Consider the following 26,893-nt stretch of genomic DNA (forward strand, 5'->3'; position numbering starts at 1 on the left):
ACCATCATTCTCAGCAAACTATCGCAAGGACAAAAAACCAAACACCACATGTTCTCACTCATAGGTGGGAATTGAACAATGAGAACACATGGACACAGGAAGGGGAATATCACACACCAGGGACTGTTGTGGGGTGGGGGGAGGGGGGAGGGATAGCCTTTGGAGATATACCTAATGCTAAATGACGAGTTAATGGGTGCAGCACACCAACATGGCACATGTATACATATGTAACTAACCTGCACGTTGTGCACATGTACCCGAGAACTTTAATTAAAAAAAAAAGAACATGATAAGTTGTCTAAAGCACTTCTTCTCCAACTTTAAAGTGCATGGGAATCACCTGGGGATCTTGTTAAAATGCAGATTCTGATTCAGTAAATCTTCAATGGTGCTCAAGAATCTGCATTTTTTTTTTTATTAAGAGGGAGGATCTTGCTGTGTCACCCAGGCTGGAGTGGAGTGCAGTGGCACACTCATAGCTCAGTGCAGCCTGGAACTCTTGGGTTCAAGCAGACCTCCCAATTCAGCCTCCCAAAGATTCTGGATTTCTAGTAAGCTCCCAGATGATCAGATGGTGCTGGTCTGTGGACCTCATTTTGAATAGCAATGATGTAAAGCACTTAGCTTGTTGCCTGGCACATCTTAGTCCAGTCTAAGTATGATAAATGTTATTAATACCAGATAGTTTATGAGAGCCAAGAAGACCCTCTACCACCAAATATCTTCCTCACCATGTCTGAAAATACCTGCCTTTTTATTGTGTAACATCTTTTTAAAAGTTAGTATCTGTGGGAAGATTAATGAGTGAATTGGCTTAATCAGATTGCTGCCCTCCCAATTTGTCAGAAATCAGCACCAAATGATTTGGATTTTTTTTTTTTTTTTTTTTTTTTTTTTTTTGGGACAGAGTTTTGCTCTTGTTGTCCAGGCTGGAGTGCAATGGCGTGATCTCAGCTCACTGCAACCTCCACCGCCCGGGTTCAAGCGATTCTCCTGCCTCAGTCCCCTGAGTAGCTGGGATTACAGGCTCCCGCCACCATGCCCGGCTAATCTTTTTTGTATTTTTAGTAGAGACGGGGTTTCACCATGTTGGCCAGGCTGGTTTCGAGCTCCTGGCCTCAAGTGATCGGCCCGCCTTGGCCTCCCAAAGTGTTAGGATTACAGGCGTGAGCCACCGCACCCAGCCTAGAATTTATTTATTTATTTTTTTGCCAGTTTTATTGAAGTACAATTTACATAACAATATAATTTGCCAGTTTTAAGTGTACAGATTTGCTGAGTTTTGACAAATGGAGACAGTTGTATAACCACTACCACAATCAGGATATAGACCATTTCTGTAACCCCAAAAAGTTCCCTCTTGCCCCTTCCATGGTCTAGAAATGTTAAGGGGGAAAAAGGAAGGTGATTTAGGAGTCAAAGTAGAGGAAGACTAATAAGCTCTGGTTGCTTCAGTTTTGCCTAGAAAGCAGGAGATTAGAAAATCCCAGCTGACTTGGATGTGTATTTCATATCTTGTTAATTTAGGTTGACCCACTGGCTCCAGTTTGCCTGGGACTTTCCTAGTTTTAACACTCAAATTCCCATGTCCAGAGAACCCCGCTGTGTCCCACAGGCAGATCAGTACAGTTGGTTGCCCTAGCTGTGATGTTCATGTCATTGTTCTTACACCTGAGAGTCCCATCTCATTTCAGAGTCACTTTTCTCATGAGTAAGCACATAGTAGGCACTCAGTTGACCGAATGGGTGGACATGCAGGTAAACCCCAGATGGCTGCAGATTCCTGGCCTAGAGAACATGAGACTTGGGTTTTGGTGCCAGCTCTGCCAGGTTTGCAGTGGTGTGACCCTGGAAAAGTGGTTTTCTCACTCTAGATCTGTTTCCTCCAGTGGTAAATAGGTGATATTTGTCACTTCTGCCTCTAGGACATGGATACTGCTCCACCTATATATAGCATTATGTTTTGAAGTCACTTCCACTCAGCTTTCTCTCTTTTCCTTGCCCCCCTCCACCTTCAAATATATGTAGTAGATCAATAAATTATGTAAAGGCAAGTTGATAATAGAACTGCTGATGGGCCAGGCTTATGCAGAGTGCTTCTGTGAGAGCAATAGAGTTTGGACCTTGCACCAAGCAGCCATAGCTGAGAGTTGGAGAATCAAGTCTCTCTTCAGTTAAGTGTCTATAATTACCTGTAATTACCTAATTTGTTCTTTGTGCATGCCTGGGAGAGAGGATGGTAGACAGAGGGGGCTTGCTGTTTTTAGGAATTTTCCTGACTGGATGAAGGGGTACTTCTTATCTATCAGATGGAGCTATTACAGCAGCTCAGGGTCTTACTCAGTGTCCTAGTGCTGAAGAATTAAAATTAGAACTTGGGCTCCAACTTATGGCGAACTTAGGGAGCTGCATTCTGTTCCTGGTTCTGCCATGCACTAGCATGGAACTGTGGGCACATTGTGTAACCTCTCTGATTCTGGTGTTTGTCCCTAGTTTTCCATTTTAATGGAGTATCTGTATTGCCCTCCTCAGGGTGGTGCTATTCAGTGAGGCATTGCAGGGGGGAGTTCAATGAAACTGGGACATCTATACACATGTGAGGTATTATTACTAATCACTTTAGTCTTTAGGTCTCTATGATAGGGTCTGATTCATGGGGGAAGGGAAGTGGAGAAGAATTTGGGGATTTTGTCTGCTTACCTCTCCAAGTAATCTCATTAACATCCCCTGACTCCCGATAAGATAGGAAGAGTAGGTATGAGGGAGGTACTGTTTTTTGCTAGGAAGACGCTCTTTGTAAAGACGTGTCTCGCCACGTTGCCTAGGCTGGTCTCGAACTCCTGGGCTCAAGTGATCCTCCCGCCTTGGCCTCCCAAAGTGCTGGGAGTATAGGCATGAGCAGCCGCACTTGGCCCTACCTGTGCTTGACAAAATTCCTGACTTCTCTTTGGGAAATATTTTCCTTGGCTATAAATTCCATTCTTTCAGCTTTCATTTCCAAATTTGGGAGACAATGGAGCAAGAACCCTCCTTTAGTTAAGCCTCTCAGCTAATGCCAGCCAGATACCCTTTCCTACCTAGAGAGAGCTTGAGTGTCTCCCTCTGGGGCTTCAGGCCTGTGAAGAGTTAAGTGAGCCACACCCTCAGCAGGAACAGTCTGGACTTTGTGCTAATCAGCCATCTCCGGCCTCTCTTGGTTTGACTGGCACAGGGAGCCTGGGCTGGAAGAGGCAGCAAAAGGGAAAATCAGAAGAGTGGACACTGGCAAGAGGAGGGCAGCGTTTTTCCCAGCTTCCCTGCACCATGGACAGCTCCCATTAAGCCACCTCTCCATCCTGGGGCCGGAACTCCTGTGCCCCATTCCTGTCAAATTGAGATTTCATCCACCATTCTCCAAAGAACAGTGAAGTTATACCCTAGTTCCAGTGTTGGGTGAGTCCTGCCTTGACCTGTCACTGCTTCTCTTTAACACCTTGGGGCGCCCCATCTGGGGCCTGTTGCCTTTTTCCCTTCCCTACCCTCAACCAGTCACATTCCCACTCCCTTCAAATCCAAATCCAAAGAAGATGACTGCTCCCAACCCACCTTCTGCTTCTCAACCTTCCCTGCCAAGTTAGTTAAAAGACTTAGTTTTTTGTAAAATCTAGAAAATACAAAAATAGTATCTATTTCATGGGGATATTGTAAGCACTAAATGAATTAGTGTATGTACAGTGCTTAGAGCCCTGTCCAGTTCATGGTAAACGCTGCCTGATTCCTAGAGACTGCTATTATTGATATTCTTATTGCTTCCTCAGTTGTGTCCTTCTGATAAGTGACAAGTGCTCTCTTTTCCTAGAGCTTGGGAAAAGCCAAGTGAAGGGAGAAGAAAGCCTGTGCCCCTTCTTGCCCCACTTCCAATCCTCCTTCCTCCCCTCCCCAACCCGGGTTCAGAGATGCAATAGCATAGGAGGATGTGTCTCTTTCATTCCTGTTCGGGAGTGGCATTGACCATTGTACTAATAATTCTGTCCTGTGCCTGGCCACTCTGCCTACTCGGTCTCACAGGAAAGACTGAGGAGGGCCGGGTTTCCTCCTTAGGGAACACCTGCCCATGTGCCTACTGCATGGGGGCCAAGCCCCACCACCCTCCCTGTAGTTCCAACTCTGCTCCTCCTTTTTCACTCCCCCAAGAAGCTAGGTGTGTCCCTCTGGGGCAAAGTCCATGCCAGAAGTTTACAGGAGTGGGTGTAAAAGCTGGAGATGGAAAAATAGAGACAGACATGTAGCACATCCAGAGGTCCCGACAACTGCCTTTTTGTTGGGGAAGCAAACTCCACTTTCATTTTCTTTGGGAAATTCCAGTCTCTTATGGAGGAACTCCTGCCTCTATCCTCTATAATTCTGCCTTGTCCAGTTCCCATTTTAAAAATGAAGCTCACTGTAGCAATGACAGGGAAGGAGAGACCTTTGGAAGAACTTCTGAAATGGGTATGGGTAGGTTGGGTGTCTTTAATAGGGGCTGTGAGAGGTAAGGGGTTGAGAAGAAGCACCGGGGGGAGATGGGGAGTCTTTACCCTGGCCAGGGCCCATTGTAGGAGAGAGAGGGCTTTCTGTACCTGGCGGCAGCACAAGTCTTTGCTTACACTTTCCTCCTCAGCCCTCTCTCCTTCAGTCACAACTCTGCTTCCCCAGTTGTAGCCCACTGGGTGCCTGCCTTCCCCTGGTAGTCAGAGGCAGGTGTTCCTGTCCCACCCCTGCCCCACCCCCACCAACTGTAACCCAGGCAGCAGAGGATCCCCCCCCCACCTCCTGCTGAGAGTTTCAGCCTCCCTAGTTAGCTTGGGCTGGTCCAGAGGCCTCTCCTAGGTTGGGGGCTCTCTTTAGGGCCAGGGTAGGAAAAGAGGAAGGCTCTTTTGGTCCTTCTGCCATCCTCCTCTCAAACAGTTACTGGCCCCTAAAGCTGAGTGGACATCAGCAAACTGCGCCCCTTATCCCCAGGATCAGTGGCCCCTCTGGACATGCCTCTCCTGGAAGGTTCTGTGGGGGTGGAGGATCTTGTCCTCCTGGAACCCTTGGTGGAGGAATCACTGCTCAAGAATCTTCAGCTTCGCTATGAAAACAAGGAGATTTATGTGAGTGTCATATGGGTGCCTCTGGCTGTGGATATGTGGCTGGAGAGGTCACAGGCTCCCACCTCACCCTCAAGCTCATTCCCTTCACCTTTTTCCTGGCTCCAGACCTACATTGGGAATGTGGTGATCTCGGTGAATCCCTATCAACAGCTTCCCATCTATGGGCCAGAGTTCATTGCCAAATATCAAGACTATACTTTCTATGAGCTGAAGCCCCATATGTGAGTAGGGGGACCAAGGGAAGGCTGAGAGGGCCCCAGCTTCTTGACATTGAGTCATCCTAATTTCCTTTGTCCCTTCCCCTGAAGGGGCTTCTCCAGCTGCCCCTTCCTTCCCTGGCCTTCTGGAGGCCCCTTCCAAGGCCTGTCACATCTTGCCCAGTCTGCTCCAAGTAGAGAGAGTGGATGAACCTGGGTGCCGGAGATTGAATGAAAGATGGTGTCTTGAACTGGTTCCACAATAGTCATTGCCCACTTCCTCCCCACAAGCTACGCATTGGCAAATGTGGCGTACCAGTCACTGAGGGACAGGGACCGAGACCAGTGTATCCTCATCACAGGCGAGAGTGGATCAGGGAAGACTGGTGAGGCCCCTGGCTGGGGGAGCACATGGAGTCACCTCTGGAACTGTCTCCTTGTCTCTTTGCAAGCCAGACTTAGACCTGACCCTCCACCCCACAGAACTTCCTTTCCACTTTTTCTGACTCCAAGGGGTGGTGAGGCACCGGGGTGAAGGAAGTTAAGGAGGTGGGGGGATGGGCTAGTCCTGGGTAGGGACCCACGAGAGTGTTTCTCCTGCACAGAGGCCAGCAAGCTGGTGATGTCTTACGTGGCTGCTGTCTGTGGGAAAGGAGAGCAGGTGAACTCTGTGAAGGAGCAGCTGCTGCAGTCTAACCCAGTGCTGGAGGGTGAGAATTCTGCTCTCTGCTCTCTCCACCCTCCATCTAACCCCCAGAATCACTGAGCCGTAGACCCTCTTCCCCAGTGCTGCAAAATCACCTCTCTTGTTCAGCCAAAAAAAAATCTGAGATTGTCATGAGGACTGGAAGCCCTTCCTCCTTTCCCTTCTCTAGAGTTTCACTTCTCCCCTCCTCGTCTCTGTAGCTTTTGGCAATGCCAAGACCATTCGCAACAACAATTCCTCCCGATTTGTGAGTAAATGTCTCCCCACCTGGGAGGAGAGGATGTGGGGGCTTGAGAGGGAGGAATGTGGCACAGACCCCTCCCAGGCAGAGTGGTGAGAAGAGGAAGAAGCTAAGTCTCTCTCTCTGGTCTCTCTCTGAAGGGAAAATACATGGATATTGAATTTGACTTCAAGGGATCCCCCCTCGGTGGTGTCATCACAAACTGTACGTGTCTCCCCAGTTCCACTCACCTGTCTTCCACCTGCCTCCCATGGCCCTTTCTGCTAATCTGTTGCTGTAGAAAGGCAGAATGTTAGATGTCAAGGAGACTTCCCAACCACTAGGAATGCCGGCGATGGGGGCAGAGTTAGAGGGAAGCTACTGCATCTCCCAGGCCCTCAGGATGTTATTTTTCTAATTCTCTGCCAGATCTGCTTGAGAAATCCCGAGTAGTGAAGCAGCTCAAAGGAGAAAGGAACTTCCACATCTTCTATCAGCTGCTGGCTGGAGCAGATGCACAGCTGCTGAGTATGTGCCTGCATGGGGAAAGTGTCCTCATGAGTGACACATGGCAAAGTCCCCAACCTCCATTCAGTCCCAGAACCCCTGTTCCCTCTGGGCCCCTACAGCCCTCTTCCCTTGAGCCTCCCAGATTTTCCTTGCTGCATTTCCCATTCTGAGCCTCACCCACTCATTGTTGGGAACAAATTCCTTTACCCCTGTGTTCTCTTCCTTTTCTGGGGTTTTATTGCCAGGGATATGCCTTCTTGCCTCTTCACTGTTCTCGTTCCTCTTTCCTGCCTGGGTTCTGCTTTCCCTGAGCTGGCTTCAAATATAAAACACTTATATCCATCTACTTTCCTTCCTACCTTCATCTTAAGGGAATTTAATTAAAGCAGGGAAGCAGGCAGAATGTTGTAAGTGTTCAGGAACTTTCAGTGAACTCTAGTTAAAGCTGTCCTGGGTCTACATCTGCCTTACCTAGGACCCTGTTCCTGATTTTCTTTTCATTCATTCATTCATTCATTCATTCAACATCTCTTGAACACCTATGATCAAATATTATGCTAGCCTCTAGGGATACAGAGTTGAGTAAGACATGACCCTGTCCTCGAAGAACTTATAGTCTTCTAGGGATAACAGGTGTGTGAGCAGATCCATTGTAATATGGTGTGATCAGGGCCATCAGGCCTGTGCAGCTGGCTATAAGAGCAGAAGACCGGCCGGGCGCGGTGGCTCAAGCTTGTAATCCCAGCACTTTGGGAGGCCGAGGCGGGCGAATCACGAGGTCAGGAGATCGAGACCACGGTGAAACCCCGTCTCTACTAAAAATATAAAAAATTAGCCGGGCGTGGTGGCGGGCACCTGTAGTCCCAGCTACTCGGAGAGGCTGAGGCATGAGAATGGCGTGAACCCGGGAGGCGGAGCTTGCAGTGAGCCGAGATTGCGCCACTGAACTCCAGCCTGGGCGACAGAGCAAGACTCTGTCTCAAAAAAAAAAAAAAAAAAAAAAAGAGCAGAAGACCTAGAGCCCCTTGGCTTGGCCTGGGGAAGGGTCGATCACAGCCTGGATGCTGGACTGGCCTGAAGTGGCTCTGGGTGGGCATCACTGGAGTGTCTGGTGGACTTTAAACCCTACTGGAGTTTGCCTCCCAATCTCCCCTCTGGCTGTGAGCACCGTGGGTGTCTGGCCCCCAAGAATGTCTCTTTGGTTTCTGGTGATTCTACGCTAGATCTGTGCTATCTCCTTTTCCACTCTTGGATATCTCTATGATCTTCGGGAACCCCTGCAGATCTCATGCTCTTTCCTGGCTTAATAGTTTTGGTTATGTTCAACTTGTCTGCATCATGGGCATTAGTGTCTTGTTCTGGTTGGTCTGTCATCTATTGGTTTAAATCAACTCTAGATGAGGTCTCCCAGGTATCATCATCCCCAGACTTTCTGACTCATTCTCCCTCCAGATACCCCTCCTTAGCAGGCTCTTGTTTCAAAATTTGTGTGCCGAGGGAGCTGCCATTAGACTATAGTTTGAGGGATACTCCCTGATTCTCAGATCATTTGCATACCAGATAATTGACATCCCTCAAACTCCATGATTCACCGAATTGCTCCCATCCTAGGGAAACAGCTTTGATCATTCACTTGATTCATTTATTAAAAAGAGAAAATTTCCTGCATGCCAGAAAGGCACACAGAATATGGAGATGAAAAACACAGTCCCAACACACAAGTTGCTCATTTGTGGGAGAGACAGAAGAAAACAAAACCTAGCCCATATGATATGGGCTGGGATATAGATTCACCAGTGGAGAATGCAAGAGAGCCATTTGGCTCAGGCCCTCAGCATCAAAGAAAACTTTTCAGAAGAGGTGTCAGGGTTGGGGAACATGCTACCTGCCATTTTATTGGTGTTTGGTGTTCAAATAATGAATGAGCAACCAGGCCAAGAGTTGAGGCTGGGGGCAGGCAGGAGATATGCGTTTACCTTTCTCCCCTTATCTTCACCCTCCAGAGGCACCTGCGTAGGATGGAAGGGTTGCTTGTTTATTTTTATTGTTTAGAACCCTGAGGGTAGGGAGAAGAGTAAAATGAGGGTTTTGTTTCATAAAAGTTGGGGGAAAACCCAATCAATATGAGCATCAAAACCCTAAACACTACTTAAAAGTGTACTTAAAATTTTAGTCTGTTAGGCCAAGTGACTCATGCCTGTAATCCCAGCACTTTGAGAGGCCGAGGCGGGTAGATTGCTTGAGTGCAGGAGTTGAGACCAGCCTGGCCAACATGGAGAAACCCCATCTCTACTAAAAATACCAAAATTAGCCAGGCGTGGTGGCACGCACCCATAGTCCCAGCTACACAGGAGGCTGAGGCATGAGAATCACTTGAACCTGGGAGGTGGAGCTTGCAGTGAGCTGAGATCGCACCACTGCCCTCCAGCCTGTGTGACAGAGTGAGACCCTGTCTCAACAACAACAAAAATTAGTCTATCATCACAGGAATTAATGATCCCAAAACAAAGGAGGCAGGGGAAGAACCCAAAACAAAAATGACTCCTTTGAATAAATGAATGAATCCATTAGGGCAAGAGCTGTGAGGTGTCAAGGCTGGAGGGCTCCAGAGAGCCTGGGTACTAACCCTCTTCCCCAACACTGGCCCTCCCAGAGGCCCTGAAGCTTGAGCGGGATACAACTGGCTATGCCTATCTGAATCGTGAAGTATCCAGAGTGGATGGCATGGACGACGCCTCCAGCTTCAGGGCTGTACAGGTGGGTGCCCAGGGTGAGGCAGGCTTGGGCCCTTAGGTCATCCTCTATTTGCATTGGACTGGCACCAACAGTTCAGCTTTTGATTTCTGCTTTCTGCCTAAGAGTGCAATGGCAGTGATTGGGTTCTCAGAGGAGGAGATTCGACAAGTGCTAGAGGTGACATCCGTGGTGCTAAAGCTGGGGAACGTGTTGGTGGCTGATGAGTTCCAGGCCAATGGGATACCAGCAAGTGGCATCCATGATGGGAGAGGTCTGCATCCCAGCCTGCTGGAGCCCCTACCCAGACCCTGAGTCTCCTACTGCAAGTTGTGTCCTTCTACCATCTCTAGCATAATTGATCTCACCCTGATGCAGTCCCACTCAGCCCACTCCTGAATTCTCCCCTACACAGACTCACTGAGAACTCCTGATGAAGCATATTAGAATGAGCTTTTAAATTTGATATATCTAGGTCTGGAAATTCTCTGAGTCTGAGTTGATTATTCTGCAGAATGGGGATAATCACACCTAATTCAGGAGATTCTCATATTAAAGTAGATGATACATGCAAAATGCCCAGATCCCCTTTCTCCTGTCCCCCACCTCCCTGAGATTCCTCCAGGGCCATGTTCTGGGTTGGCTGCAATGACTTCTCCAGTGAGACCCCAGGACACCAGTGTCTCAGGCAATTTCACTTATCAGATTGCACTCCCTGCCCTGAGAGAAAGCTGCCTCTAAGGACATGCTGTACTTTCTTATTACCCCAGGTGTTCGGGAGATTGGGGAGATGGTGGGCTTGAATTCAGAAGAACTAGAGAGAGCTTTGTGCTCGAGGACCATGGAAACAGCCAAGGAAAAGGTGGTCACTGCACTGAATGTTATGCAGGTAAGGGGCTCACTGGAGTGGAGGAGGCTGTTTTGACCCTGTTCTGTGATGCCACCCTAACCAGCTGGGCCTCACCCACAGGCTCAGTATGCTCGGGACGCCCTGGCTAAAAACATCTACAGCCGCCTCTTCGACTGGATAGTGAATCGAATCAATGAGAGCATCAAGGCAAGTGGCCGCTCTCTTTTCTCCATGCTCTCCTGTCTGCCTCACCTTCCTGCCCTGTCACCAGCCCTATACCTTGGTTTCTGAGATGAGCAGAGTAGGGAGGATGATGGGGAGGGTACAGTTCCTTCCAACAGTGTGTTGTCATGGAAACATCGCTGGCTTTTGAGTTAGACAATCTGGATCTATCATCTACTTACTTAATTGAAAGTCATGTGGACTTTCAATTAAGTAAAAAGTCATGTGGACTTTCAATTTCGCAAAGGTTCTGGGCCTCAGTGTCCTGATTTGGAAATGCCCACTAAGAAACGCTAATGGCCAGGCGCAGTGGCTCACGCTTGTAATCCCAGCACTTTGAGAGGCCGAGGCGGGCAGATCATGAGGTCAGGAGATCAAGACCATTGTGAAATCCCGTCTCTACTAAAAATACAAAAAAATTAGCCGGGCGTGGTGGCGGGCGCCTGTAGTCCCAGCTACTCAGAGAGGCTGAGGCAGGAGAATGGCGTGAACCCAGGAGGCGGAGCTTGCAGTGAGCTGAGATTGCGCCACTGCACTCCAGCCTGGGCGACAGAGTGAGACTCCGTCTCAAAAAAAAAAAAAAAAAAAGAAACACTAATGTGCTGGGTGTGGTGGCCCATGCCTGTAATCCCAGGACTTTGGGAGGCCGAGGTGGGAGGATTGCTTGAGCTCAGTAGTTCAAGACCAGTCTGGGCAATATAGTGAGACCCAAACTCTATATTTTATGAAAAAAAAAGTTAAATAAAAAACTATTTAAGAAACACTAATGCATTCCTACCTGCTTCACAGGGTTTAATGAGGATCAGATAAATTATGTAAATAGTTACCATATGTTACCACAATTCCCACGCCTAGGTATATACCCAAGAGAACTGAAATTAGATGTCCTCACTAAAATTTGTACACAAATGTTCATAGAAGCCTTATTTGTAATAGCCAAAAAGTAGAAACAGCCCAAATGTCCATCAGCTGATGAAGAGATAAACAAAATGTGGTATATCTGTACAAAAGAATGTTATTTGTCCATAAAAAGAATGAAATACTGATACATGCTTCAAGATTGATGAGCCTTGAAAACATTATGCTGAGTGAAAGAAGCTAGTCACAAAAGACCACATTTTGTTTGATTCCATTCATATGAAATGTCCAGAATAGGCAAATTCATAGAGATGTGAAGTAGATCAATGACTGCTAAGGGCTGGGGGAAGAGGGGTATGGGGAGTGACTAATAATGGGTATAGGATTTCTTTTGTGGGGTGATGAAAATGTTCTGAAATTAGGTAGTGGTGATGGTTGTACAACCTTTTGAATATACTAAAAAGCCACTGAATTGTACATGGTATGTGAATTATATTCAGTAAAGCTGTTATTAACAAACTATCCACATGGAAGTGCCATCTATTTAGAAGCTATTACTGAAAGGTAGTAGAATAAGAAGGAATTTGAGTCTAGGCTTGGTAAGTACCTATCCTTCTGAAATTTGACTTTTTCATCTGTAAAATGGGAACAATAATACCTTATAAGGTTACGATAAATAAAGACGTGGAATCTTTTGTAAAATGCTCTACAAATATAAGAGATGGTTATTGTCCTGAGAGGTTTTATTGTCTTTCTACCTGGTACCATCGGAGCACCATCCTGGAATCTATCTGTATCTTCCTTTTCCTCCTTTCCTCCCTCTTTGCTTCTTCTCTAGCGTGTGGAGGAGGGAGAGTAAAATCACAACAATTCCTTTCCAGTTTGGCAAAGCTCTTGCTAGTTCTGTTTGCCCCCTACTCCAACCCCATCCGCTCCAGACGGAGCTGGCCTGGTGTGCAGACCTGGGGTTGCAAAGGGGTCTCCAAACCCCTTTACTGAGGACAGTAAAGGGGGCCTGTCCTCAGATTTGTCTTTCTCTCCTCTTCAGGTGGGCATCGGGGAAAAGAAGAAGGTAATGGGAGTCCTTGATATCTACGGTTTTGAGATATTAGAGGTGAGAGTGCCTCACCTCAGCACCCTGCTCGCCTAGGATTAGAGGTGGACAGGCTCACCGGGGGGATGTGAGGGAGGGGAGGTAGGACTGAGAGGGAGAAACAGTCTTGGAGTGAGCTCTCTAACCCGTGCTCCCTCTCTCAGGATAATAGCTTTGAGCAATTTGTGATCAACTACTGCAATGAGAAGCTGCAGCAGGTGTTCATAGAGATGACCCTGAAAGAAGAGCAAGAGGAATATAAGAGAGAAGTAAACCAAGTCTTTTCTACTTCCCCCTCTTAAACAACTTCTAGGCATATGCCAGAGCTTCCTTTCTCCTTGATCACCAATTTCCTCTACATCGTCCCCAGATGGGAACACAGAGGACAAAATGTTTCCCTTGCATAGTAGATCATTCCAGCATTACCAAGTAGCCCTAATCCTCTGCTCTCCATTCTTCATTTCCCTGGCCTCCCGGGGTGCATGTGTGGAAAGTCCTGACAAGAGGGAAGTGACAGCTGTGCTTGGCCTATGGCAGACTGTGAGCCAAATATAAAAAGGACATTTCTCCTGGGCTTGGCCCAACCACATCTCTTTCTGTGCCCTTCTCTAATATCTCAGAGTCCTTGGTCTCCCCCGGGCCCTAGCTACGGTTGCTGTCCTTTCTTGTAACACCATGATCCCAGACTTCCTCACCAGAAGTGCCCCATGGCTCTAATTTCTATGGCTAGGTGTTAGAAAAGCTCTCTGATTTAGCTCATTACCTTCAAAGTGTGAATGGCTGAGAGTCTCACTCATCAAAACCCTCCCAGGGATGTTCCCTTGTGAGCTCTCAGGAATAGGTTGTAATAGAATTTCAGGCAATGTGGTCACAATGTGTGAAAAAGTTTTTTTAGTTGTTTTGTATGTTTTAACTTTAACAATTTAAATGATCAAATACATAATACATTCCCATGCTTCAAAATTCAAAAAGCTTAGAAAGTATATAAGGAAAGTTTCCCTCCTACTTCTGCCCCTAGCCTCCTAGTTCTCCTCCCCACCCAAAGGCAACCAACATGGGCCTCCTTCCAGAAGTCTCTTACGCATATGCAAACAAATTTGTAAATATATTTCCCCACAAAATCTATACAAATGGCAGTAAATACACTCTGTTCTGTACCTTGTTGTCATCACGTAACGAGATCTTTCCATATCAGTATGTAAGGATGCTTTTTTACAGCAACACAGTATTTTAAGAATGTCATAATTCCTTTAACTGGTTGGGGAAGGTATTTGGGGGATGAAGTGGGAGGCAACTTAATTTAATTCTGTTTTCTCTAAAGACCTGTGATAGAAGGAGGAACGAAAGACCTATGCTTCCCAGCCATACCTGAGAATGTCCCAGCCTGCAGCGTCTGACCCTTGGGTGGGATCAGGAGCTATCCTGTCTGTAGGCCTAATGCCCAGCAAGTCCCCAAAGTGGAGAATGATTATCTTTGGGTCTTCTGCTTTTGTACCATTCTTGCTTTTCAAAACATTATATAGTCTCAAAGTCTCATGTAGATAAAGTGGTTCCTAAAGGGTGGTCCTGGACCAGCAGCATCAAAATCACCTGGAAACATGTTGGAAATGCAGATTCCAGGCCCACATCCCAGACCTGTTGAATCAGAAACTTGGGGAGTGGGACCCATAAATCTGTATTTTAACAGCCCTCCAGGTGATTGTGCTGCACACTCAAGTTTGAGAATCACTGATGTAGATCTTTGAAGATGTATCAAATTAGCCTTGTTGTTTGATGATAAACTCTCACGTGCTGTGGTTTTATAGAGCACAGAGTAGTGTGGCCGCTGTTCCACATACACATGGATCCTTCCCCACTCCCACACGGGAAATCTCTATCCTAATCTTCACTCAACATGTTACACTTCCCTCTCCACCCTACACCACCTGCGGGGATCTCTGCATTGTCCCACCCTCTCTCACAGCTGCTCCAGTTCCTTCCATGTGTCTGTCTACCCACCCCACAAATTCTCCACCAACCTTGGAGGGATGGGGACATAAATAGAAATCATACCAAGGACCTCTCTGAACTATGGGGCTTTCTGATGTCCTTTGTTGGGTGGGTGAAAGGCTGGATCTGGTGAGGTCTCTGGAGGCTTGTCTTGGATGTGTTCCCTGTAATTTGTTGTCTCCCCTGACCAGGGCATACCGTGGACAAAGGTGGACTACTTTGATAATGGCATCATTTGTAAGCTCATTGAGCATGTGAGTTGTCATTCTCTTATCTGTGGGACTTCCCCTTCCAGACTGCCTGAACATCCTTCCCCTATCTCTCTCCCTGATTCCCCACTTGGTAGGGACAGTAAAGAGGGCAGAAGATAAGAGCAGAGAAAGGGGGCAGCAATGAGAAAGTGGACATCTTGGAGGACCAGATTTAGGTTGGGCTTCTTTTGTTCCCTCGGCCCAGAATCAGCGAGGTATCCTGGCCATGTTGGATGAGGAGTGCCTGCGGCCTGGGGTGGTCAGTGACTCCACTTTCCTAGCAAAGCTGAACCAGCTTTTCTCCAAGCATGGCAACTACGAGAGCAAAGTCACTCAGAATGCCCAGCGTCAGTATGACCACACCATGGGCCTCAGCTGCTTCCGCATCTGCCACTATGCGGGCAAGGTGAAATGGCAGGGCTGGAGGGCAGAGATTAGGGCCCAGGCCCAGGCTGAAGCCAATGGGGGAGGAACCCGGGGAAGGTGAGAGTCTGGAATACTTCACAATGAGACTGGGAGGGCCAAGTGCTGGGACAAGGTTGTGGGGTCTCCAAACCGATAGCTGCTCCTTTACAGGTGACATACAACGTGACCAGCTTTATTGACAAGAATAATGACCTACTCTTCCGAGACCTGTCGCAGGCCATGTGGAAGGCCCAGCACCCCCTCCTTCGGTCCTTGTTTCCTGAGGGCAATCCTAAGCAGGCATCTCTCAAACGCCCCCCGACTGCTGGGGCCCAGTTCAGGAGTTCTGTGGCCATCCTCATGAAGAACCTGTATTCCAAGAACCCCAACTACATCAGGTGACATGGTGGCATGCAGGGGAACATGCTACATATGTGATGGCACGTGCGGGGTCCATGTGCTGTAGAACATGTCCATGTGGGGGTGCTTCTGGAATAAGGATATCAGAGGTCCTTTCCTCACAGAAAACAATCAGATAAGGAGCTGAGAATCCCACAGGGGGAGAGCATCAGATTCAGTAGGGAATACATAGAAGTGAGTGAAACTGGGGAGGCCAGTGTGTCTACTTTCTTTGAAACTTTTCAGTGAAGTGGACCGTGTGCAGCATAGGGGAATATGATGGGTTACACTGGCAATGGTGTCAGCTCCTGAAGCCTGTGCCTTACCCCACCTCCTACCAGGTGCATAAAGCCCAATGAGCATCAGCAGCGAGGTCAGTTCTCTTCAGACCTGGTGGCAACCCAGGCTCGGTACCTGGGACTGCTGGAGAATGTGCGGGTGCGACGGGCAGGCTATGCCCACCGCCAGGGTTACGGGCCCTTCCTGGAAAGGTACCGATTGCTGAGCCGGAGCACCTGGCCTCACTGGAATGGGGGAGACCGGTAAGACCCCATGAGGAGACTGGGCATCAGGAAAGGGCAGTGCAGGAAACATCTCTGGGGGAAGAGACCTGGAGGTGCAGTGCACATCTGCTGAAGCTGGGTGAATGGATACTTTGAGGAATGAATTGAGTGATCACTTCTTGGAGGCTGAAAGGATTAGGGGAAAGGTGGAAGAGGACTCTCTCCTGAGATACCCCTCTGCAGCTTTCTGTCATCTGCTTCCATAGGGAAGGTGTCGAAAAGGTCCTGGGGGAGCTGAGCATGTCCTCGGGGGAGCTGGCCTTTGGCAAGACAAAGATCTTCATTAGAAGCCCCAAGACTGTGAGTTAGAGAGTGCACTTGCATTTGGTGAGGGTAGAAGGTGGAAGAGGGAGAGCCCACCTGAGAAAGGCTGGAAGGGGAGGGAGCATGTATAACCTGGAATGGATCACTATCCAGTGGATGGGAAGCTTCCTGTCTGCAGGAACTGTATCCCTGGGAATTGAACTCTTGGGTTCCTACACTGCCCTGAGCCTGCGGAGCTCAGTGCTGCATGGCTCTAAGTGCCTTTGCCTGAGGCAGAGCCCTTGAGGGTTGGGTTGATCAACATCTAGCTTACGGCCTGCTACAAAGTTAGAGTTAAGTAGATACTTGTTTACTGAATGAATACATGAGTGAACTAAGAAGACAAAGGAATGATCAAATAAGGCCTGGTTGGGAAGCCTCAGTACTGTGAGGTATAGGAGAGGACAGCACTGTTCCCTTGAGCCAGTCTCTCTGTCACACCCTTCTACCTCTCCACAGCTTTTCTACCTTGAAGAACAGAGGCGCCTGAGACTCCAGCAGCTGGCCACACTCATACAGAAGATTTACCGAGGCTGGCGCTGCCGCACCCACTACCAGCTGATGCGAAAGAGTCAGATTCTCATCTCCTCTTGGTTTCGGGGAAACATGGTACGGTCATCCCCAGAGTCCCACTCTGTTCACTCTAATAGGGAGGATGGAAGGTGGCTCAGGAGGTGCCATTTTTCTAACAACTCCTATGTTTTCTACAGCAAAAGAAATGCTATGGGAAGATAAAGGCATCCGTGTTATTGATCCAGGCTTTTGTGAGAGGGTGGAAGGTAATGGAGATTGGAAGAGAGATTTCCTCACGTTGTTCCTCCTGGATTGTGCCACCTGCTGGCAAGAGCAGCAGAGAGCTAGTCCTGCCTGCACCCAGGCCGTACCTCTGTGTATCAGGCCATCCATGTGTGGGTGGGTGTCTGGGAGTGAGAGGCCCGTAGGGGAGACCTGTATAGGTGTCTGGGTGAGTAGATGCCTAACTTGGCAGCAGAACTTTGCCTTCTGCTCTAAGTGTCCTCACTGCCAACTTGTCTGACTTTACTTCCTCCTTCCAGCTACAGTCTCAGCTCTTTATCTTACTCAGGTCTTTGTGTGGTTGAAAAATAGTACAACCTCTTCTAGAATCTGCCTATCTTCACTTTGGCTCCTTTCTTGTACTTTTCTTCCAGGCCCGAAAGAATTATCGCAAATATTTCCGGTCAGAGGCTGCCCTCACCTTGGCAGATTTCATCTACAAGAGCATGGTAAATGGTAGGGGTTAGGGTGGATGTTAAGGATGGAGCAGGGAGGCACAGGTTTGGGAGAGGGATTTGAGAAGAGGCAACCGAAAGCTTTCCCCCAAGAGTTTCCTCAGTCTGCATGTACTTAAGTCCTAGGAGAAGAGGGCAGCTACCTGCAGGGACCAGGCCCCGGTGCCTTGGACTCAGGGGCAGAATCAGATAGCATTTTGGCTTGAGTGGACACTCCAGGCAACCTTGTGGCAGGAAGGGGTCTCAGCACATCTACCATCTGGTCTGTGGTCAAATAGCCTTGTGAAGAGCCTGGGGCTGGATGTTTAACAACTGTTGAAGAGGCTAAGCCTCATTGAAGAGTAGAGTGATCCACACATTAACTAGCCCAACCTCCCAAGATCCATTTTAGGGTTGGGGTGAGAGTAGGCGAATTGTATCTTCCTTCTACTTCCTCTGAAACTATTGTCAGCAAGTCAGAAAGTAAATCTCAGGAAGGACCTATCCTAATTCTGGAGGATGTGGGTCAGGCTGGGTGGGAAGACCCACCTGGAAGGCCTACACATTCAAACTTACAGGCAGTTCCCAGGGGGAGAAAAACAGGGACAGAGAAGAGTAACTTCTGGAGACATCAGTCAGATAGCAATAGTGCTCCTGAGAAGTGTCAGGGAGGAAACCAGGGAGGGAGAAGCACTTCCAATGAAACCTTGGGAAAGGCCAGAGAGCCTTTCCCAAGGAGGAAGAGCAAGATCCCACAGAGCAAGAGGGATCTTGGACAGAGGCTGGAGCAGATTGTAACTGACCTCCGCTGATTGGGTTTTTGACCATAGTTAGGACCCTGACTGTGCTCATTCAGACATAAGACACGTTTGCTTGCAGCCCCTCTTTGTTGTTTGAGAGTCTGGATCCCTCAGCTCAAGAGAGGAATGGGGGCTCTGAAGCTCTGGGCCTCTTTTTTGCCTTCCTGAGCCTTCATTTGCTCGTCCTCTTCCCCTTCCCAGGGAAGTTCCATCTTCCAGGTCTCTTCAGTTGCCTGATCACCTCTTGTGCTGGTGCCAGAGTGTCTGCCTTCCCACCATACATGCTTCTTGCTACACACCTGAGACTTGTAATCTGATTTTGCTGTTATCTCCTGACTGCCCTTCTTCTTCCTTTTCTTTCATCTGTATATCGTCAGGCAGCTACTAATTGTCAACCCAGAAGCTGCTGGGTTTAGACCAGGGTCTCAATAAATCACACCCCCACAGAAGCCTGCGGGCACTGGGCACTGATTCCCCCAGTGTTTCTGACTATTCCAGTTTGCCATTGCCTTGACTGTAACTAATGCTAGTATCCATTATCATTTGTTTTATTTTTATTTATTCATTTATTTACTTTTTGAGACAGAGTTTCACTCTGGTCGCCCAGGCTGGAGTACAATGGCGTGATCTCGGCTCACTGCAACCTCCACCTCCCAGGTTCAAGCGATTATCCTGCCTCAGCCTCCTGAGCTGGGATTATAGGCATGCGCCACCGTGCCCAGCTAATTTTTGTATTTTTAGTAGAGACAGAGTTTCACCATGTTGGCCAGGCTGGTCTTGAACTCCTGACCTCAAGTGACCCGCCCATCTTGACCTCCCAAAGTGCTAGGATTACAGGTGTGAGCCACTGCGCCCAGCCTATTTCTTTATTGAGATGGAATCTTGCTCTGTCACCCAGGCTGGAATGCAGTAAGCATGATCTCGGCTCACTGCAACCTCCATCTCCCGGGCTCAAGCCATCCTTCAGCCTCAGCCTCCCCAGTAGCTGAGACCACAGGCACATGCCATCACGCCTGGCTAATTTTTTGTATTTTTGGTAAAGATGTGGTTTCACCATGTTGCCCAGGCTGGTCTCAAACTCCTGAGCTCAAGTGATTCACTCGCCTTGGCCTCCCAAAGTGCTAGGATTACAGGTGTGAGCCACTGCACCCGGCCTTACCCATTATCTTTTGAACATCTACTATGCTTTAAGCTCTTTACATGCATTAACTCTAATACTTTCAATAACCCTGTGAGGTAGGCTCTTTTCTTTCTCCCATTTTATAGTTAAAAAGCCAAGGCTCAGAGAGGTTAAATAACTTGCCGGGGGTTCCACAGCTGTAAGTGGTAAAGCTGGGTTACAAACTATTTGACTCTAGAGCTTTTAACCACTGCCTAAGACTGCCCCTCATCGATAGAGGCTCGGGCAACCCATGGCCCTAGGCAGACCTGGGGGCAGGAGGGCTGCATAGGAAAGGGCAGAACTTTCTAGATCTAGAAAAAACAATAAAAAGAAGAAAGCCTTCAGAGGCCTCACATTAATTGGAACAAAGGGGATTATGACAGATGTTTAGGCATGTTTGTTGAATTATTAATAAATAAAATCAGACTAGGGACTGGGGACTCCAGTCTTGGAGGCCTTCCCAGGCCCAGATCCCAAACCCATGAAACCCACCAGACCTGTAGTGGAAGCTACAATGAGCTTGGATAGTTCCTGCAGTTAACAGCAATATACTATGTATTCTGCCTCTTTCTATTTTAATTTTTTAACCTGATATCTTAGTAAAACATTTTCATAAAAATTCCAGACATTTGGAAGTGCCAAAAGTCAAGTCATTTTTTATATCTTCAGTAATTCTGTGCCATAAACAAACAGGTTGCTAGGTGCTCTATGGGATGTAAAACCTTGGCCAGGCAAGGTGACTCACTCCTGTAAGCCTAGCACTTTGGGAGGCTGAGGCGGGAATATTGCTTGAGCCCAGGAATTTGTGACCAGTCTGGGCAACATAGTGAGACCTAGACTCTACAAAAAAAATTTAAAAATTAGGTGGATGTGGTGGCTCGTACCTGTAGTCCCAGCTACTTGGAAGGCTGAGGTGGGAGGATCGCTTGAGCCCGGGCGGGCAAGGCTGCAGTGAGCTGTGATGGTGGCACTGCACTCCAGCCTGGGCGACAGAGCAAAACCCTGTCTCAAAAAAAGAGGCAAAAACAAAAACTTAAGAATCCTTGTGCTAGGTTGGGGGAGACTAAAGAGTCAGTTGCCATGGATGAAGCTTGATTGGATCCTGGAAAAGGAAAAATAAAACAAAGCTTCAAAGGACATGTTTAGAAGTTTATAAAGGACATGTAGAGAAACCTGAGAGTGGATTGCTGCTGGATGAGTGATGTTGATTTTCTTAGGTGTGGTGATGGAGTTATGATCGTGTAAGAGAATGTTCCAGTTCTTGGGAGAGGCATGCTGACGTTTTAGGGTAAAATGTCATGATATCTATAACCTACTTTAGGATGGTAGGGTAGCAAGGATTTGTGTAAATGTGTATATGCATGTATTTATATGCACACATATGTGTGTGTGTTAGAGCACACAGACAGTGCAAGGTGTTAACATTATCAGTTGGTGTATTTAGATGAGGAACATACAGTACACAGATGTTAATTGTATCTTTTTTCAACTTTTCTATAAGTTAAAAAAACTCAAAATAATAAGCTATATTGAATTTTTAAAACATCATATTATGCCATTCTTCTGTATAAGTTCTCCAGTGGTGTTCCATTTCACTCCTTACCACAGCCTACAAGGCCCATCATGATCTGCCCCGACCTACTCTCTGATCCTGCTCAAGTGATTCTGGCCACCCCTTTTTTTTTTTTTTTAGACAGAGTCTTGCTCTGTCACCCAGGCTGGAGTGCAGTGGTGTGATCTTGGCTCACTGCAACCTCCGCCTCCCGGGTTCAAGCGATTCTCCTGTCTCAGCCTCTAGAGTAGCTGGGATTACAGGCATGCGCCACCATGCCTGGCTAATTTTTGCTCACTCTGGCTTTTTAATGTCTTTGGAATATGCTGCCACTCATTCCTGCCTCAGGGTCTACTTCTTTGCATCACAGCAGATGCCATTATCTGACATCACACTATATATTTATTTGCTTGTGTAGTTGGTACCCTTCTCCACCCTACAGTAGAATGTAAGTCCAGTGAAAATGAAGACTTTGTTCACTGTTATGTCCCAATACCTAGAACAGTGCCAGGCACTAAGTAGACACTCAATAAATGTTGACTAGTGAAAAAAAATGTGAGACCTGGGATCCTGCCTTATAAGGACTCAGTGTTTAGAAAAGGGAGCTGTTTTCCATGCAAATAACTATAGTACAAAGACAAGTGTAGGCAAATTGCTATGGGGCTTCAAAGAAAGGAGAGGCAATCTGGGGCTTGGGGAATCAGGGAGGGCTTTGAGCTGATCTCCCAGGTTGGCAGAGTTGAGTCAAGAGAGCATCGAGAGCTAAAGCATACAGTGATCATGCATGGACTGGGTAGGGGCATGGGAAAGAGTCCTGTCCGGGTGGTGTGCCCAGGGAATGCAGGGGTCCTGCGACATGAGGCTGGGCTCTAAGTGTCAGGGAGGAAACCCAGGAGAGAAAAGCACTTCCAGTGAAACCTTGGGAAAGGCCAGAGAGAAGGAGGAAGAGCATGGGATCTTGGACAGAGGCTGGAGCAAATTGTAACTGACCTCCGCTGATTGGATTTTTGACCGTGGTTAGGACCCTGACTATTGCTCATTCAGACATGAGACACATTTGCTTACAGCCCCTCTTTGTGTTTTTTTTTTTTTTTGAGACGGAGTCTTGCTCTGTCACCCAGGCTGGAGTGCAGTGGCGCAATCTCAGCTCACTGCAAGCTCTGCCTCCCGGGTTCACGCCATTCTCCTGCCTCAGCCTCTCCGAGTAGCTGGGACTACAGGCGCCCGCCACCACGCCCGGCTAATTTTTTTGTATTTTTAGTAGAGACGGGGTTTCACTGTGGTCTCGATCTCCTGACCTCGTGATCCGCCCGCCTCGGCCTCCCAAAGTGCTGGGATTACAAGCGTGAGCCACCGCGCCCGGCCACAGCCCCTCTTTGTTGTTCGAGGGTCTGGATCCCTCAGCTTAAGAGAGGAATGGGGGCTCTGAAGCTCTGGGCCTCTTCATTGTCTCCCTGAATTCATTTGCTCTTTCTCCTTTGCTCCTTTATTTGCTCCTTCTTCCTTTGAATGGAGGCTGACATGTTTGGACTTGACTGATTTGAGAGGACGGGAAATTTGGTACCTAGCCAACAGCCGACACAGACAGTGGCTGCCACCTGTAGGCAATTGTGAACAGAAGGAATAGAAAGCTACAGGAGCAAAACTTTGAGACCAGCTTTCATATTGGTTCCTCTTACCTCACTGCCCTGGGTAGCAGGTCTCTGGTTGGAACTAATCCTTCTCTCCCTCCAGTCTCCTATTCATGTTCTTACCTCCCGGCCTCAAGCCTGCACCTCATGCTGAAAAAGATCTAGGAGGTGACTCCCTTCCATCTCTTCAGCTCCACCCCTTGCTTCTCACTGTGGGTTAACTTCCTCCTTTGAAGTGGCAGGATCTGGGTGCCAGTTTGCCTGTCAGGAAGTGTTTCTTCTCATCACTCCACTCCCAATCCCCCTTCTCCCAAACTAGGTACAGAAATACCTACTGGGGCTGAAGAACAATTTGCCATCCACAAACGTCTTGGACAAGACATGGCCAGCCGCCCCCTACAGGTGCCTCAGCACAGCAAATCAGGAGCTGCGGCAGCTCTTCTACCAGTGGAAGGCAAGTGGAGCCCAGGCACCCCTCCTCTCATTTCGTCTTTTTTTTCCCTCCCCCTGATTTTCCTCTTTTGCCTCCCTCTTCTATTTTTTTCCCATTAAAAAAATTGTGGTAAAATATACATAACATACCATCTACCATTTTAACGGTGTTTTAAGTGTATAGTTCAGTGGCATGAGCGACATTCATGTTGTTCTGCAGCCATCACTGCCATCCATCTCCATATGCGTTTTTCATCACCCCAAACTGAAACTCTGTACCCATTAAGCAATAACCCCCTATTGTCCCATTCCCCTAGCCCCTGATATCTTATAATCTACTTTCTGTTTCTATGAATTTCACTTTTCCAGGTGCCTCATATAAGTGGGAATCTCATAATATTTGTCCTTTTGTGTCTGGCTTATTTCACTTAGCATAAAGTAATTTGTTCTTTTATTCAGGAAATGCTTATTGAACACCTGTCTGGGGCTAAGCCTTGCCCTGAGAGCTGAGCATAGAGCCCTCCTGGTGCTTTTATTTGATGGTGTCCATTCCCTCCCCCAGCCTCCCTCGGTTCTCGCACTCCTCCTTAATGGTCCTCCAGCCCCGGCCTCTCCCTGAGGTGTCTAGTGCCTGTCCTTTTTCCTCAGTCTCTCTCCTCTCCTAGTGTCTTCCAGTCAATGTTTCTCACCTCCCTCCCCAGCCCTGCCCTCCCACTCTATGATTTTAGCTCCTGTCCCTCCTTCCTCACAGTGCAAGAGGTTCCGTGATCAGCTGTCCCCAAAGCAGGTAGAGATCCTGAGGGAAAAGCTCTGTGCCAGTGAACTGTTCAAGGGCAAGAAGGCTTCATATCCCCAGAGGTGAGCGCCTCCCAGACCCTGCACAGCCAGTTCCATCAAGCAGCAGTTCTCAAACTTGACCGTGCCTTAGAATCACCTGGCAGGATTGTCACCCCCAGGTGCTGTGTCCCTCCTCAGAGTCTCTGATCCAGCAGGTCTTGGGGTTGGAACCAAAATTTGCCTTTCTAACAACTCCCCAAGTGGTGCTGATGTCTTGGTCCTGGACTGTGCTTTGTGGACACTGACAGAGGATACATGGATTGGGGGAAGGGCCTGGGAGGACTAGGATGGGAACTCTGGGGGTGGGGAAGAGGCCTGTGGGCCTTGTCCCGCTGCACACCTCCCGTGTGTTCTCAGTGTCCCCATTCCATTCTGTGGTGACTACATTGGGCTGCAAGGGAACCCCAAGCTGCAGAAGCTGAAAGGCGGGGAGGAAGGGCCTGTTCTGATGGCAGAGGCCGTGAAGAAGGTCAATCGTGGCAATGGCAAGGTAAGGGCCTGCAGGCTGAACTCCTCCCGCAACTAGTGCAGAGCTGTGGGCTGGCATCTGGAGAGCGGATGGCAGGCTGTGTTTGCGCCCTGCCAGGTGCAGTGGGGGCAATTAATCCTGTCTTTCCTCACCCTTTCCTGTTCCGTCCCTAGACTTCTTCTCGGATTCTCCTCCTGACCAAGGGCCATGTGATTCTCACAGACACCAAGAAGTCCCAGGCCAAAATTGTCATTGGGCTAGACAATGTGGCTGGGGTGTCAGTCACCAGCCTCAAGGATGGGCTCTTTAGCTTGCATCTGAGTGAGGTATCAGAGCTGGGTGGGGCAGGCCTTGGACTGGAGAAGGTGGTATGCATCCCAGGGCTGGGGCAGGCTGGAGGTGATGGGGACCAGACCTTTCACTCTGGGCCTTTGATGTCCCTCAGATACTCCTAAAGAGAAAAAATGAATCCCTTTCCTGCTATTTTTCCCTCTTCCTAAGATGTCATCAGTGGGCTCCAAGGGGGACTTCCTGCTGGTCAGCGAGCATGTGATTGAACTGCTGACCAAAATGTACCGGGCTGTGCTGGATGCCACGCAGAGGCAGCTTGCAGTCACCGTGACTGAGAAGTGAGGCCATGAACTGGGGGTGAGGGGCGGCTTAGGGTAGACGGCCAGGCTGATGGTCATTGTGACCGGGATCAGAAAGCGAAACATGTAGGGCAGTGCAGGCCAGGGCTTGGAGGTGTTTCTCAGGCCCCCACCCAGGTTCTCTGGGGCCTCAAGTCCTCTGACTCACATGATGGATGGGGCCATCATGAAAATGTGGGAGTCAGGGTGAGGGGATGGGCACTAGACTTAGTTTTTCTGTTCCCTCTCCAGGTTCTCAGTGAGGTTCAAGGAGAACAGTGTGGCTGTCAAGGTCATCCAGGGCCCTGCAGGTGGTGACAACAGCAAGCTACGCTGCAAGAAGAAGGGGAGTCATTGCCTGGAGGTGACTGTGCAGTGAGGAGGGGGCACCATGCAGAGACGGCGGTTGCTTCCTCCTGAACCAGCACTAACCCCCCTCTGCCCTCCTGTGTGGGAGGATCTCTAACCCCTCTGATCGTGGAGCATGGCTTGGGGATTAAACTACCCTTGAAGAGGACCCTTGTCCCAAACCCTTCCTGTTCTCTCCTCCAAAAGTAGCTTCCTCCAACCCTCAGCCTCTCTGCTCAGTAATAAAACATGTGGCTTGGAAAGGTTCAGTCAGGGTGGGTGGGTCCCTGTTCCCCCTATCTTTTCACCCAGGTGTACTTAGACCCCTGCCCCCATGCCCTTTTTCCTCCTCAAGCTCCTTGGAGCCAGCTAGTGAGGTAATAAGAAAGGAAAAGAAGAGAAATTGTCTCTGGGCTCCTTGACCGGCTGAGCTCTGGGGGGGTGTTTAGAGAGACTGCGGTGGGTGGAGGGGCTGCGGGGGGAGTTAAGGATGGGGCTCAGGTCGCAGGTGGCCAGTGGACTGATTCATTAAGTGTGTCCCTGGAGGGAAGAAGTGAGCATCCTTGTGTTGGCAGAAACTGGGGTCCTTTGGCGATTTAGCCTGAAAAGCGGCCCAAGGCTGGAGGGCTTATGTATGCTGGGGTGCTGGGGAATGCAGGGTCTCCTGTACATGGGAGCGCCGTCACCCCCTCTACTTACTCCCACACACAGCACAGGGCTGCATCACACCAGCCTCCCCGACACCCCCTTCCTTCTCACACACCTGAGATGCCAAACTGCTGCCAACAGTTATCTTGCTCGTCTCTGTCCCACAGCTGGGGCCTGCAGCAGGTGGCACTTCACTGGGAGGCTCCCTCATCAAGAGCCTCCCATCCCTGTGACCTGGCCCTTTCGTCTCCTCTTCCTTTATTTTTCCTGCGTCATCGTCATTATCTTTTTCTCACCCTCCCGACTATCTCACACCATCTCATTGTCCCTGTTTCTGTGGGCTCTGACTAATATCAATACGTAATATTTTGTAAAATGCTTTAAATGTTTTCCTACTCCCCCTCATATCTATTTTCTCATAGATTCTGTCTTGTCTCAGCCTCTCACCATCCTGGCCTCTACCTTTGGGGAACAAGCTGCTCATATATTCACAGTAAAATTTAGAGCTGTGGTCTGTGAGAGCTCAGCAGGGGCTGCCTTTGTTTTTGTCTCTGGCTGTCTTTTCCTCCTGTCAAGATCTCTACCTTGCCTACCTCTTCCCGCTTCCTTCCCTGAACTCACTGTGCCTTGAGGCTGGGGTCTCCCTCCACCTGACTGCCATCTGCAGCCAGCTCACGGCCTGGCTATCATGCTGGCCAGCGAAAACTGATTAACTTCTCTTCCTGCCTGCAGATTAATCT

The 26,893-nt window shown here is 48.6% G+C and overlaps 2 protein-coding genes across 2 annotated transcripts in view; both read left to right on the forward strand.

Annotated features, from left to right (window-relative positions):
• Nucleotides 1-3,330, forward strand: part of NEMP1 (nuclear envelope integral membrane protein 1) — a 28,668-nt gene extending 25,338 nt beyond the window's left edge. The window contains exon 10 of the mRNA XM_032173325.2: nucleotides 3,215-3,330. The gene's annotated coding sequence lies outside the window, so the exon portion shown is untranslated. The remainder of the gene's footprint in view (nucleotides 1-3,214) is intronic.
• MYO1A (myosin IA) lies at nucleotides 3,215-25,826 on the forward strand. The gene is made up of 28 exons (XM_032173323.2): nucleotides 3,215-3,435; nucleotides 4,984-5,117; nucleotides 5,223-5,338; nucleotides 5,606-5,700; nucleotides 5,920-6,024; nucleotides 6,221-6,267; nucleotides 6,402-6,465; nucleotides 6,670-6,768; nucleotides 9,404-9,507; nucleotides 9,610-9,757; nucleotides 10,254-10,372; nucleotides 10,454-10,540; nucleotides 12,462-12,527; nucleotides 12,671-12,775; nucleotides 14,687-14,749; nucleotides 14,952-15,152; nucleotides 15,323-15,549; nucleotides 15,892-16,092; nucleotides 16,320-16,413; nucleotides 16,876-17,025; nucleotides 17,127-17,195; nucleotides 17,586-17,660; nucleotides 23,110-23,244; nucleotides 23,974-24,080; nucleotides 24,417-24,549; nucleotides 24,702-24,854; nucleotides 25,030-25,157; nucleotides 25,410-25,826. Exons 2-28 carry the CDS (start codon nucleotides 5,004-5,006, stop codon nucleotides 25,534-25,536), a joined length of 3,132 nt encoding a protein of 1,043 aa, XP_032029214.1. The 5' UTR covers nucleotides 3,215-3,435; nucleotides 4,984-5,003; the 3' UTR covers nucleotides 25,537-25,826.
• The last annotated feature ends 1,067 nt before the right edge of the window (nucleotides 25,827-26,893 follow it).

This window comes from Hylobates moloch, unplaced genomic scaffold (assembly GCF_009828535.3).
Source record: "Hylobates moloch isolate HMO894 unplaced genomic scaffold, HMol_V3 SCAFFOLD_13, whole genome shotgun sequence".
Classification (NCBI taxonomy): domain Eukaryota; kingdom Metazoa; phylum Chordata; class Mammalia; order Primates; family Hylobatidae; genus Hylobates; species Hylobates moloch.